Source organism: Mizuhopecten yessoensis, unplaced genomic scaffold (assembly GCF_002113885.1).
Source record: "Mizuhopecten yessoensis strain PY_sf001 unplaced genomic scaffold, ASM211388v2 scaffold9157, whole genome shotgun sequence".
Taxonomy (NCBI): domain Eukaryota; kingdom Metazoa; phylum Mollusca; class Bivalvia; order Pectinida; family Pectinidae; genus Mizuhopecten; species Mizuhopecten yessoensis.
In genome coordinates this window covers 1,472,238-1,486,148 of record NW_018407907.1, presented here as the reverse complement: position 1 = coordinate 1,486,148, position 13,911 = coordinate 1,472,238, and the positions used below count along the sequence as shown (strand labels likewise).

Genomic DNA, 13,911 nt, shown 5'->3' with positions numbered 1-13,911 from the left:
GATTTGTACTATGTGATTGAAAAAAATCAAAGATGTTGCTTGATAACCATTAATTTTTAAAGAACGAAACTTTATGTATAGTGAATAACCCTGTCTATTGATGTAATTTTAGTGCTCTCACTTTATTTGGGTGTTCAGTCCCATAAAATTATAAACCGATTATGCAATCAATCATTGATCGGTTGACTACATCCGATTACAAACCGATTATCGATTATGATTTTAAACCGATTGCCTGTCAATAAATTCTAGTAATGTAACATAATTATGTCCTCAAAGTAATTTTGAGGAATATATACAAAGAAGTGATACAAATAACTTTTAACATCAAATTAAAGATTTTTTATATCATCAAACAACAGTGGAGCAGTAAGCAAATCCCGTAAGTGGAGATTCCGAGAAATCACTCGCTCCTGTGTGTACATAGACTTTGTTAAGACCCCAGTTCAAACTCTGATCTTTAAATTTGTCAAAGCTGTGCATAAAAAACACCCTGCGAGAGAGCAGAAAACCCCCCTGAACAAACAGGTCATTACGATATATAGGAAACATAGTACATTGATGATAGTAAATATAGTAAATTTGAGGTTTCTATTATAAATACTTACCACAGTCATATCTAAACTGGACTTGCCCAGTCTTTGATTGGATAAGGTTCAAATGCGACTTCAGGGGTGAATGGGTTAAGGGTAGAATAACCTACCTTAAATACCAACTCTCTATGCATGTATAGGTAAGGAATCCAGCTTTATTGACAACCTGTCTATAGATACAATTCTATTTCAAAATACATTACCACAGTCATTATAATGCATATTCCAACCTTACTTGGCTCTTTACATACGTAAATAAAGAATTCACGCCCCCCACCCATGGGGAACCCCTGGAAAACCCATCAATCAGACGGCAGTATTCACGCACGTGATCAGACTCGAAGCCATGCTTCCCACTTCATAATTCCAAAACCCCAAAAAGCCCAAAAAAGTGAGAGCCAAGGAGACAAGGGGAGGCTGGGAGGAACTCACCTAAGGACTGTGGTAAGTATTTATAATAGAAATTGGTTTCTCAAGAGAAACCTCAATTCTATTTCAAAATACGTTACCACAGTCATTATAATGCGAATTCGACTGACCGCAGTGGTGTCTCCGTGGAGCGATGAAAGGTTCCAACAATAGGACCCATACCCCCGGAGGAAAAATACCTTTTCTTTTGTGACACAGAGCCTGATTACGACCAGCGTTCCGGATCACGCGGAGAAGACATAATGAGGTGAGGGTTATGCAAAAGAAGAGGGAGGACAGGCAACAGATTGGGCAGCCACAAGAGGGCCCAAAGAATACAACCCGTCAGACTGTCCCGACAAAGATCGGAGATAGAACGTAGAATGACCCCTCCAAACAGCAGCTGTCATGACCTCAGCGTAAGAAGAACCATTAAATAAGGCCCACAAAGTAGCTAAAGTGCAAACCTCATGAGCCCTAACTCCTGACATCCGCAAGGACTGATCCCCTGCAGACTCATACGCAGCACGAATAGTCTGAACAATCCAGCGCAAGATGGTCGCCGCAGAGATATCGGAGCGACCGGGCTGGAGAGACTGGAACAGCCGAGACAAGTGTCCCGCCCCCCCCCCGTTCTGGCCAAGTAGTAACGCAAGGCCCGAACTGGGCAGAGCAGGCAATCAGGACAATCCCCAAACAGAGTTGAAGCCAAAGAAGGGATAACCACAAGCCCTGGGGTGAAACCGGGAACCTGGTTCTTAGCTAAACAGGAGGGATCAGTGGTCACTAAGACCGAAGAATGGCCAGCCGAAAAACGAAGGCAAGAAGGAGATCTGCTGAAAGCATGAATCTCGCTTCTGCGGCGACTGGAAGCAAAGGCTATCAAGAACACAGTCTTGAAAGTAAGAAACTTCCGATCCGTCGACTGAACGGGCTCGAATGGCGCCCTCAACAAGGCATCTAGCACAAGTGCTAAATTCCACCTAGGGACCAATTGCCGTGAACGAGGCTTCTCAATGTAGAAGCCCCTAATGAGAGCAGACAATGAAGCATCCGAGCACACAGACTTGCTACCATAGAAAGCCAGCACACTAGCAATGGCTGAACGATAGCCTGCAATAGTTCCCGGAGACAGACCTTTGTCCTGGAACAGAGACAAAAGAAAGTCGGCTTCAATGGGATCAGAGGCAGAGACTGGATCAATCCACTGTCCGACACACCAATCACCGAAGGCGGACCATTGAGATTGGTAGACGGCGGAGGACAAAGGTCTAAGTGATCCTGCGATGCGAGTTGCAACTTCTCGAGAAAAGCACGTCTGAGTGAGCCTTCCCGAGATAGCATCCAACCGTGAAGGTGGAGCCATTCTGGTCCAAAGTAGAACTGCTGGGACCTCGGTTGAGACAGCAGATCCCACAGGGGTAGGATGCTGCACGAAGTAACAGAGGAAACCAAGGTTGTCGAGGCCAGAGCGGTGCAACACAGTACAAGGGTGTAGAAGAATCCTCTCCAACACCCTGCCCACCAGATTGAAGGTAGAAAAATGCATAGGCGTACATTCCCGACCAGTCCTGGGATAGAGCATCCACCGCCATTGCCATAGGATCTGGAACCGGAGACACAAACGTAGGGAGTCGAAAGTTCAGGGCAGTGGCGAACAGACCCACATGGGGTCTGTCCCAAACTAGGCAAAGAGACCGGAACACTGAACGCTTGAGGGTCCATTCGGTCAGAACCGGGCTCTGAGACCGAGACAGAGTGTCGGCCAGAACATTCAGACGACCTGGAAGGTGCCTCACCGTGAGATCGAGACTGATCACCTGACACAGCAACAGGACCTAGGTGGAAAAAGCACACAGAGCCGGGGAATGGGTGCCCCCCTGGCGCTGCTGATAAGCCACCACAGTGGAGTTGTCTGTTGTCTGGGACCTGCTGTAAGGTAGGAGTTGACACAGGACAGCAGAAGTTACTGGTAGACTCAAACTACAAAATAGGAGCTGGAGCCAACGCAGCACGACCAGCAGCCCTAGCATCACGCGGTCTCTGCCTGACAGAACCGGCAGCAGAAGCTTACGCGAACGGCTCGGTGGCGGATGGAGGGGGGGACCCATCGCCGCAGGCAAGAAGGCGGGGGGGGGACATATCAGCGGGGGGGGACATATCAAGGCTGGAACCCCATACCACCCTGGGGTGGAGGGGGAGCGGCCCGAAAAGCCCCCTGCTGGAAGAAACCCCAAGACTGCCCATAGGTGGTTGGGGCGGAGCACAAAAAAGGAGCCTGTTGACCTCAATGAGCTCCATTGCCACCCTGCAAATAGGTGGGATAAAGCCACCAACCTGATGCCCGAAACCGGAGGCAGGACTGGTTTGGGGGGGCGGGGTAGGGAACCAAGGGCCACCTACACACCCGCCGCCATAAGCCACATCTGGCTGACCTGACCAACTCCACCCAGACTGACCTACAGCAGGGCCAAAACCTGTAGGGCCAGTAAAACAAGCCCCACCAGGGAGCAGCGTGCACCGGCAAAACCAAACGCAGCCGCACTGGCATCTACCATAGGAAAACCAGGGAAGGAGGCACAAGGGATAGAGCTTGGAGCATAGGTTTTTACACCAGTGCTCATACCACCATAAAGTCCAGCCGAGGCTAGCGAGGCCTAGGCATCACTTACCACCGGACCAGGCAGCAAACGCTGCACAGTGATAAACGGCGTGCTAGACGCTGTCACCATGCCAGGGGCTACATCAGGGATGCAGGAAACCCAGGGAGCAGACAAAACTGCCGGGGGCTGGTCTCCTCAGAAGTGGAGCGGACAGGCAGGAGGCTACCAACAGAAGCGTCTGCGGACACAACATGGTTGGCCTGTTTAACGTTCCCAAGGGAATTTTGGGCCACCTGCCCTCCCATCACAAATTGGGAGAGAAGGCACCCCCCTGTCCCCTAGTCACCGTGGTGACCGGGACAGAGCCCAAACCTTCACCCACTTCGACCGACAAAATGGAAGGGNACAACGGCACTGTCACGGGCCGAACCCGCCGAAACGAACCCCAGGGAAGACTCAATAGAGGTAGAAATTACGCTGGTGTTCTCCGAGGGCTTAGGTCTAGCCTTAGCCCTCGCCCCACCCCTACCCCTCCCGGTCGGGGAGAACCACCGGCAGGAGTCGGCTGCCAGGCACGGCAAATGTCACAGGGCTGCTCCAGAGAGCAAGACCGACAGCTAGGACAGTAAGGTAGGGGTCGGAAGCCTCGAATAAATGACCCCCAGGACAGCGCCATTGAGAAGGAGGAGTCTCCATCTCAAAGTAAACAAACCGTCAAACGCGAACATGTGGCTGGAGCCTGGTCGCAAAACAGCGCAAAATAAAGCAACACGCTAAATTAAAACAAAATAAAGTAATATAGTATAAAAGATACAATATATCGGTACAAACAACGCCAGTAGCAGTTGGAACCCTGTAGTAAGAAACCAAAACACGTCCGTAAACACGGAAGGCTGAAGGAATTATGAAGTGGGAAGCATGGCTTCGAGTCTGATCACGTGCGTGAATACTGCCGTATGATTGGTGGGTTTTCCAGGGGTTCCCCATAGGGGGGAATTCTTTATTTACGTATGTAAAGAGCCAAGTAAGGTTGGAATATGCATTATAATGACTGTGGTAACGTATTTTGAAATAGAATTGTATCTATAGACAGGTTGTCAATAAAGCTGGATTCCTTACCCATACATGCATAGAGAGTTGGTATTTAAGGTAGGTTATTCTACCCTTAACCAATTCACCCCTGAAGTCGCATTTGAACCTTATCCAATCAAAGACTGGGCAAGTCCAGTTTAGATATGTAGGGGTGAATGAGTTAGACAGTTCAGGTTGTCTTTAGACAGGTAAGTTCTTACCTTTATACTGTACAGATATGTTTTTTACTTTGAAAGACATATGGTTTCTATGGCAACACATCCTTTACCTACTGTAAAAGTATGTAATTTCATTGGGGTTAAATTTCGTTGTTTTTGTTTTGGGACAAATTCGTTGGGATTGTATTTTGTGGAATCATTATTTTAAAACTTCATTTTTTTGGTTCGTAAGAAGTTAAAATTGACAGGCGTCATGACACAAAATAGGTCCTGAGCTATAAACTGTACATCGCCTCAGGTGACCACCTGTCCACTCCAGGTAAATTTTTCATACCTCGCTTCACCCCAGTCAGTGGAAAACAATAGATCGACCATCGCTCGATGATCATATAATTTAAAAGTCTAAAAGTATAAGTCTAAACATACATGTGTGGTAGTTAATAGCTATCTAAAATGGAAATAATTAGGTCTACCGACATTTTATAACACAAATTCTGATAAGATAACGAGCATGCATTTCATAAATATTCATGGTTACCTTGACACATCATGTGAGAAAATCACGCCGAGTTCAATGAAAATATTACTCCAGAAGGAAGACGTGTGTTTTTAATAATTTAAGCAATAGTCAATAGTTTCTCTATTGCATTAGAAGTTGATTTCACTGCATGACTTGCGAGGTACAGATCAGACCCGGCGAGATCAACTCACTCGATGGATATCGGTCAAATCCGTCATGCTCTATAATTTACATACAAAGAGCGATGTAACTGCGTTACAAATATAACGCTTGATTGACACGCTATTGTTATAAGAATTTACCTCTGTGCCTGTGACGATAATTACACTGTTTATCATGACTCATGACTCATGAAATGTAAATACAGCATGGATTTGTAGTTAAATTAATTGTTTATTTCATATTATCGTTTAGTTCATATTTCGCTTAAAATTTCGTTGGGATTATATTGTGTGGTTTCATAAACGAAATAAAATCCCCAACGAAATATTATGCTTTTACAGTATATAAACAGGTGGTTTTTTTAGACATTACCTTTAAGTTGATACGGTGAATCTGCTACATGCTGACCATTGTATTTGATATTAATGGTTAAACCATTGTAGGAGTTGACGAGTCTAAAGCGACCGATATAGGTGCCATCGAAGGCATCCAACACCTGGGCCCAGACCCGCACCCGATCTCCATTACTACCGCTGATCGTCAACTCAAACGCCTTGTCTCCGATGGACTTTGTTACACTGAAACAAAATCACAGGTATACAGTAAATATCTCAAAATACAACTTACAGTAAACCCTCAATAAATTTCCTATCATTTCATTTGCCACCTCTTTTAATGCCAACATATTTCAAGTTCCCTTTTTCTCGATTTCTTAGGAATTCATTTAAACATTTCCCTCCATTTATTGCCAAACCCCTTTATAATGCCAAGTTTAACTTCTCTGACCAAATGATGGCAGTATAACCAGGGTTTTAATGTGCAGACACTTTTAAATTGGAATTCACCTATGACCATTGTTAAAAAGTTCTTTTTTGAAAAATATAATTCTTTTAAGATATTTAAATCATTACAATATTAAATATTGATTGAGTTCTTTTTTGTTTTAAACTCTTTTTTTTGGGGGGGGGGGAGGTTATCTTGAATGCCTATGCCAATATCTCCACCCCACTTATTAACCCGCACATACATTTTTCACTCTTTTTAATAAATATATCATTATTGGAGGAATTACAGCATCATTCAAAACTAAAATACAATTCAGTACCAATCGTATATCTAGTTTCAGTTATACATGTGCACATGTACATTAGAACAAATTAATTCATCAGGCATTTCCTGAAGAATATTAAACAGAACATCATATTCACCTGCACAATCAAAATATTTTTTTCTCTGAGATTTTCATTTAAATATTAGCTAGGAGGCTGAGGGGTTACTTGTACACGTTAACTGTATTGCATAAATAACTCTAAATCATTGCCTTTACGAGTGATTTAAATACAAAACTTTTCGATAGAAACTTTTATGTGTAGCTTGATATTTATTATGTGATGATTAACAGATCAAATAACACGAACATTTAACAGCTTCTCTTTAAAAACGAAGTACTCATGGCTTTTAATTGCCCTTTATATAATCATCGTATCATATGACATAAAATGCACCCTTGTAGAGCAGACTAATGGGTTATAAACTGTATATGGATACAGTAAACTTAAGGATCCCTGTACCATTAGGAAACTGTTTAAAGCATGACTACAGTTTTGTTAAACTAATTTCTGAAATGAAAACCAAACCTCCTTAGAGGTTTATGAAAAATAATACCGGTAAAATAAACAAAATATAATCAACAACAGTGTTCTGTGTTTAAAAACCCTAAGCAGCATGAGCCTGAGATTTGAACCCAAGACCTCAGAGTAATATGCTGTCTCCCAAACTGACTGGGCTACTTCAGGTCAACAGAAGTCCTACAGACTCCTACCCAACTGTGCTAGAATAATATCTCAAACAAAATAAAGGAGGCTCCACCCTTTCACAATTTAAGCCAGCAGAGTTCAATGAAAGTTTCACATAATGGTTATATCACTATGAGGAGGTGATTTTATGAAAATCTAATCGTTCCGATAAACTGGAGATTTTTTTGTAAAAAATACTGAAAAATACAATTTTTGTCAAATTCAACACTTTCATATTTTTTGAGTGTGGGACATTGTTCAAAACTATTACAACAATAAAATAATGAAAAGAAACATTGCTAATCAACCCTACAAATATTTTATTTATCATAAAATATCTACAACATGTTACAAAATGCGTTTTTTATTGAAATTGTATGGATAAAAGTTACAAAATACAAGCTAAGCAAACACCTGGACACATAGTTTCATACAAAAAGAGTGAAAAATTGAACGAAATGCACACAAAGTCTTTATAATTAATTTATTTTACATTTTACAATAATTTTGATCCTGGTGAGAGTTTTCTACCTTGAAAAAAATCAGAACTTTTTGGAGAGGGATAGAATTTTTACAATGACACTTATTTTCTTTACTATACCAAAAACGACGGATTGAATTACTATATTTAGTTGTCAATTTACTGTTCTTTTATGGAACAAAATTACTCTGAATCATGTACACTTCGAACATCATTCCATAGCCCGCCTACGCATGATGTACCCGGTATTTACATGTCGGGTACATAGGTAACCATAGGCTATTGCATGGTATGTCGTTATCACGTAGACGCACATGGACCTACAATTTATAGGGATCTTGATATTTTACCACTATTTTCACAGAGTTATTGTAATTGCATTTGTGAAACAATTTATCTGACAGAGCATAACTCGCTCGACAACAAATGTTGTAGCGACCAAGAGCTTGTGAACTACTGTTAGCACTTGATACGTACAGGTGAGGTCGGTAATCAAAACACATCAGTCTGCATTCCATGTGCCTCATATACAACCTTCTTGAAGTCGTCTGATGTTATTTCAGTGTCTTCCCATGAGTTAATAAATGTCTTTGTATCATGAGCTTTATTTCTGAAGTACATGTGATTACACATTTCCAAGTTATCGGGTGTTGACATATCATCGTCACGCACATGTACTTTTTTGTTTACCCGGAGTTACTATAATTTACACTACAGTAATAATATGCCCGATACGCAATATGGAAATGACCACACGAAAATACGACAAGAAAAACATGTGTATTATGAAGGGTGGGAAGTCCTATAAGTTAAGGGGAGGTTACTGTATCAGCGGGACAGGGATCCTTAACTACATCCTACACTTTAATTAAGGATCCCTGTCCCGCTGCTGGCAAAACATTCAGGAATTCAGCTGCGGCTTTTCGTACATATATAACAATCTTCCCTCAATTTTGTTTTAGATATACCTGAAGCTTGCTAGACTTTGAGGGTATACCTACAACCACTGTCAGGTAGCTCATTTTGGTTGCAGCAACAGTATACCGGTACTGATCAGAAGCCCTCGCGGATTCAAATCCTGTTCGAACTGCATTGTGTTTTTCATTCAGAACGCTAACATTCATTATAAAGTTTTATTAGTATTATTTACTTATACATGTAGTATTATATAGGTATTTTTTTTTTCAGAGATGGTTTATAAAAGCTTTAGTCATCCAAGAAAAATATGTAGCTACAGTTTGTGGCACAGGGATCCTTAAAAGTAACAGTGCACGCTTGCCCGAGTCTCCCTTTAAATAATCGTGAGATTTCCTAATAAATCTTGCTTACTGCTCATATTCAATCAACTCATTGAAAAGAACAGCTTATATTATCTTTCATGTTTAATGCTAATGGTTAAGTCGTTCAATAGCGGTCGATCACTGTTTACTGTTCTCCCCCACAAACACTTTCAAAGGTTCACAGGTATGACTGTTATTACAAAAACATTAATGGTGTAAGCCTTGGGAGACTTTTATATTATTAATGCTTTTGATATTTACCTAGGGCTGTCGACACAGACACATATATAAACATTTAAGAAATATACACAAAGCCGAGCCTGTTGATGAATATATTAGGGAAAACAGAAACATCCACCATCTGGGCACATTAAACCCTGCCTATAAAAACCACAGAGGGACAGGGGAAAACATGGTCTTAATATATATATAGTCAGGTTTTACAGGAAGGTTTGTACATTACAGAAACAAAATTTGTTCTGTTTTTCATTTATGTAGAACCCCATTTCAAAATTGGCATTTGCTATTAAATAAGCATAATATAGAGATTTTCCAGGGATTTTTTTCAAGTTTAAATTTAAAGATGCACCATTTTGACAAGACAAGATTGCCTCCCTCTGTTCAAAGAACTTGACAAATTACTGTAGGTTTAAAACAAAAAAATATTTATTTGGGTATTTGATTCTGATAGCAAATACACAGACAAGAGGTCTTATGTTACCGTAACAGAATGTTTTTAAATAGAAAACAAATGGGTTCTTCTGTAGATACTAGGTATAGACAGGTGACCATTATGAACAGGTAGTCTTTAAAAGACAAGTGACTTTTATAACGGGTGATTTTTATGGAAAAATGGTGTTCTTTATATACAATTAACCATTATAGACAGGTGATTTAGTAGACAGGTGGTCTTTATAGGCAGGTAACCTTTATATGCAGGTGGTTTTAATGGAAAAGTGTAAAATTATAGACAGGTGGTCTTTATTGACAAGTGACCTTTATAGACAGGTGATTTTCATTTAAATGTTACCATTATAGACATGTGATTTTCATTTAAATGTTACCTTTATAGACAGGTGACCTTTATATGCAGGTGAACTTTATAGACAGGTGGTCTTTATACACAGGTAACCTCAACGGCTATAGATACATTGTCCTTATAGACATATCGCTACTGTATTATGTACAGATAACACAATTCTGGGCTTTCTTATATAGAAATAGTTACAGAATTTAAAATATAAACTTTCCTTAGCTTACAATAATTATGAATCAAGTTACATAACTAATATTAATCAATCTGGTTGACCTAAATGTTGGTTTGAAGGGGGTCTTTATGCGGAAGGAAACCAGATTACCTGGAGAAAAACCCATGTGGTTGGGCAGGTAACTAATTAACCATACCTTTTAACGTCTGATTGCATTGGGGGATCAAACCTCTGCCATATTGGTTAAAGGCGAGTGCGCTATCCACTGTGCCACTAAAACACCCAGGGGTGAAATGTGACCGCCTGGTATTTATTGTTATTCTCTTTATTTCTCCTCTAAGGAGATTTTACAAACAGAATAATGTAGTTACAATGATAAGATAATAAATGCAAAATCAAATAGATGGTAAGGCAAAATTATAGTGCACAACATAATTAGTTAACACAATTGGAATAGGTTAATCAATTTCAGTAGAGTTTACAAAAGAATACAAAATTAATAATGTTAAAAATGATATATACAAAAGTATTGAATATTCATTCGAAGTATGCATTAAGCATTTTTGAAATATGATTGACTGATGCCATACGAAATTATGTTAACTCTTAACAGACATTATTATGATATTATTAAAATATTTAAAAAAATATGTTTTTATTTCTCCAGTATGGACGTTTCACGCTGATTTTTCTATTGAAGAGATTTACATTTCTACAGAGTCCATAAACGGAAGAGTGGGTAAGTATTACACTGATTTCACACCCGATATACTTGGGTGTGGTTATACTTAATGCTTTCTCGAAGGCATTTAAAAACGGAGTTGCACTCTCACAGAGATAATGTCAACACTTCTGTATAAAGGAATACATGTACAGGTGGTACAAACAGTACAGGTGGCACAAACAACATTTCAGGTGTATAGGTAATACGTATGAAAAATCACAGCCCTTTTACATTTAAAGATATATGCTATCTAAATCTGTTTTGATTGATTGAATCTATATATTATATATAGTAGATACTAAATAAACAAGTCCTTGTGAAGGAAAATCTAAAATAATAAATCTGTCAGATCTGTGAGATATATATCATTATTTAGCAATTATTATCATCAATGAAAAGTTTATCGGAAATCTAAGGAAACTGATATCATTCGTATCAAAATTGCTTGTTTATTTTTCCTTTTTACAGTTTCCTGGTAGATACATGTACATGTAATTAGGTAGATGAGATAACAGGATTCTGAAAAAGTTAGTTGTATCACAAATATACATCAGCTTTACACATAAGGGCGTAGCTTTGAATTGGAAGAGTTCAAATAATGCGTCTTCAGGAATGAATGAGTTAAACGATGTACGTCTAGAGGCAGAATACAAGACAATGATCTTGGCACCAACCAAAAGTCACGTAAATATATAAACCACAAATACCATTAGCTTATGTTATCTGGAGACTAATGTCTTTATAACATCATGCAATTTTGTAACGATCAGATGTTTTACTGGAAAGAAACATTCCTCAGTGTCTTGGAGGTCAAGTTCTACATTCTGGATGTAGAATTTAAACTCCAAATTTACGGTGTTAACTTTAACTTTCGTTGTTGACACTTTTGATAATCTCCAACAATACTGTGTATACTGCTTCATTAAATGTTGGTACAAAATGTTTGCAGTTAAGAATCCCTGTACCACTGCGAAAAACTGTAACTACAGTGGATGCATTGGAATCTGGTTTTTCCGGCATGACTATATAAAGCTTTGATAAATAATTTCTGATAAGAAAAACCATACCTTTTGATAAATGATAATGAAATAAGCAAAACATATGCAGCAATAGGGTGGTAAGTGTAAAAAATTAGCAAGGCTAGACTGGGGTTTCGAACCCCGGATCCCTATCCCACTGTGAAAAACTGTAGCTACACATTGGAATCTGCTTTTTTCGGCATGACAATAACTTTGATAAATCATTTCTGATAAAAAAACATATGTTTCGGGACTTGTACCAAATAGAAATGTGAGCGTAAAAAAATAACGAGGCTAGACCGGGTTTCGAACCCTGGATTCGAGATTGTTGTTCTCTCACTCCATCTGACTGAGCTACCTAATCAACGGAAGTTTCCAGGCACAATTGTGCTACAGCAATATCAAATATGAAATTAACACTTTCACCACTGTAGACAATATAATGGACTTTACCAGATTAAAGCATGGGAGAGTCTACTAAAGTTACTTAGGGATGAAAGGGTTAAAGGGAGGTTACAGTATATATATGAAAAACCATAAAGCAGTTGAACAAGGATCCTTGAAACAATATTAAATCTCACCTTTTTGACCTTGACATTTGACCAATGACATCAAAGGACCACTATAGGCATAAGTATAATCCCCAAAATATTACTTAAAATAACCGTATCATTAAGAAACATATGCATGTATGTTTTTGATCTTTGTGACCTTAAACACTGACTTTGGTTCGTTTGTGTTTTAGGTCCTATTAACAGCTATGCTCATTTATGGATGTAACTGCCTCATGTAGATCTCGAATCCGCGTCCCAGTGGTGGAGGGCTATATATCTAGTGGTAGCAAAATGTCAGACACCATAACAAACCTGTGGCCCAGTGGTGGAGGTCTAGTGGTAGCAAAATGTCAGACACCGTAACAAACCTGTGGCCCAGTGGTGGGGGGCTAGCGATAGCAAAAATGTCAGACACCATAAAAAAAACCTGTGGCCCAGTGGTGGAGGGCCAGTGGTAGCAAAATGTCAGACACCATAGCAACCCTGTGGCCCAGTGGTGGAGGGCTAGCGATAGCAAAAATGTCAGACACCATAAAAAAAACCTGTGGCCCAGTGGTGGAGGGCCAGTGGTAGCAAAATGTCAGACACCATACCAAACCTGTGGCCCAGTGGTGGAGGTCTAGTGGTAGCAAAATGTCAGACACAATAAACAAACTGTGGCCCAGCGGGTCAGGGCTAGTGGTAGCAAAATGTCAGGCACCATAAAACAATCTGTGGCCCAGTGGTTGAGGGCTAGTGGTAGCAAAATGTCAGACACAATAAACAAACTGTGGCCCAGCGGGTCAGGGCTAGTGGTAGCAAAATGTCAGGCACCATAAAACAATCTGTGGCCCAGTGGTTGAGGGCTAGTGGTAGCAAAATGTCAGACACCATAACAAACCCGTGGCCCAGAGGTGGAGGGCTAGTGGTAGCAAAATATCAGACACCATAAAACAATCTGTGGCCCAGTGGTGGAGGGCTAGTGGTAGCAAAATGTCAGACACCATAACAAACCTGTGGCCCAGTGGTGGAGGGCTAGTGGTAGCAAAATGTCAGACACCATAACGAACCTGTGGCCCTGCAGTCGAGGGCTAGTGGTAGCAAAATGTCACACACCATAACGAACCTGTGGTCCAGCAGTGGAGGGCTAGTGATAGCAAAATGTCAGACACCATAGAAAAAAACTGTGGCCCAGTGGTGGAGGGCTAGTGGTAGCAAAATATCAGACACCATAAACAAATCTGTGGCCCAGCGGTGGAGGGCTAGTGGTAGCAAAATGTCACACACCATACCGAACCTGTGGTCCAGCAGTGGAGGGCTAGTGATAGCAAAAT

General features: G+C 40.5%; 1 protein-coding gene across 1 annotated transcript in view; it reads right to left on the bottom strand.

Annotated features, from left to right (window-relative positions):
• LOC110457470 (KDEL motif-containing protein 1-like) overlaps window positions 1–13,911 on the bottom strand; it is a 45,317-nt gene that overhangs the window by 16,791 nt on the left and 14,615 nt on the right. The window contains exon 2 of the mRNA XM_021508767.1: window positions 5,909–6,114. Coding sequence (XP_021364442.1) covers window positions 5,909–6,114 — 206 coding nt within the window. The remainder of the gene's footprint in view (window positions 1–5,908; window positions 6,115–13,911) is intronic.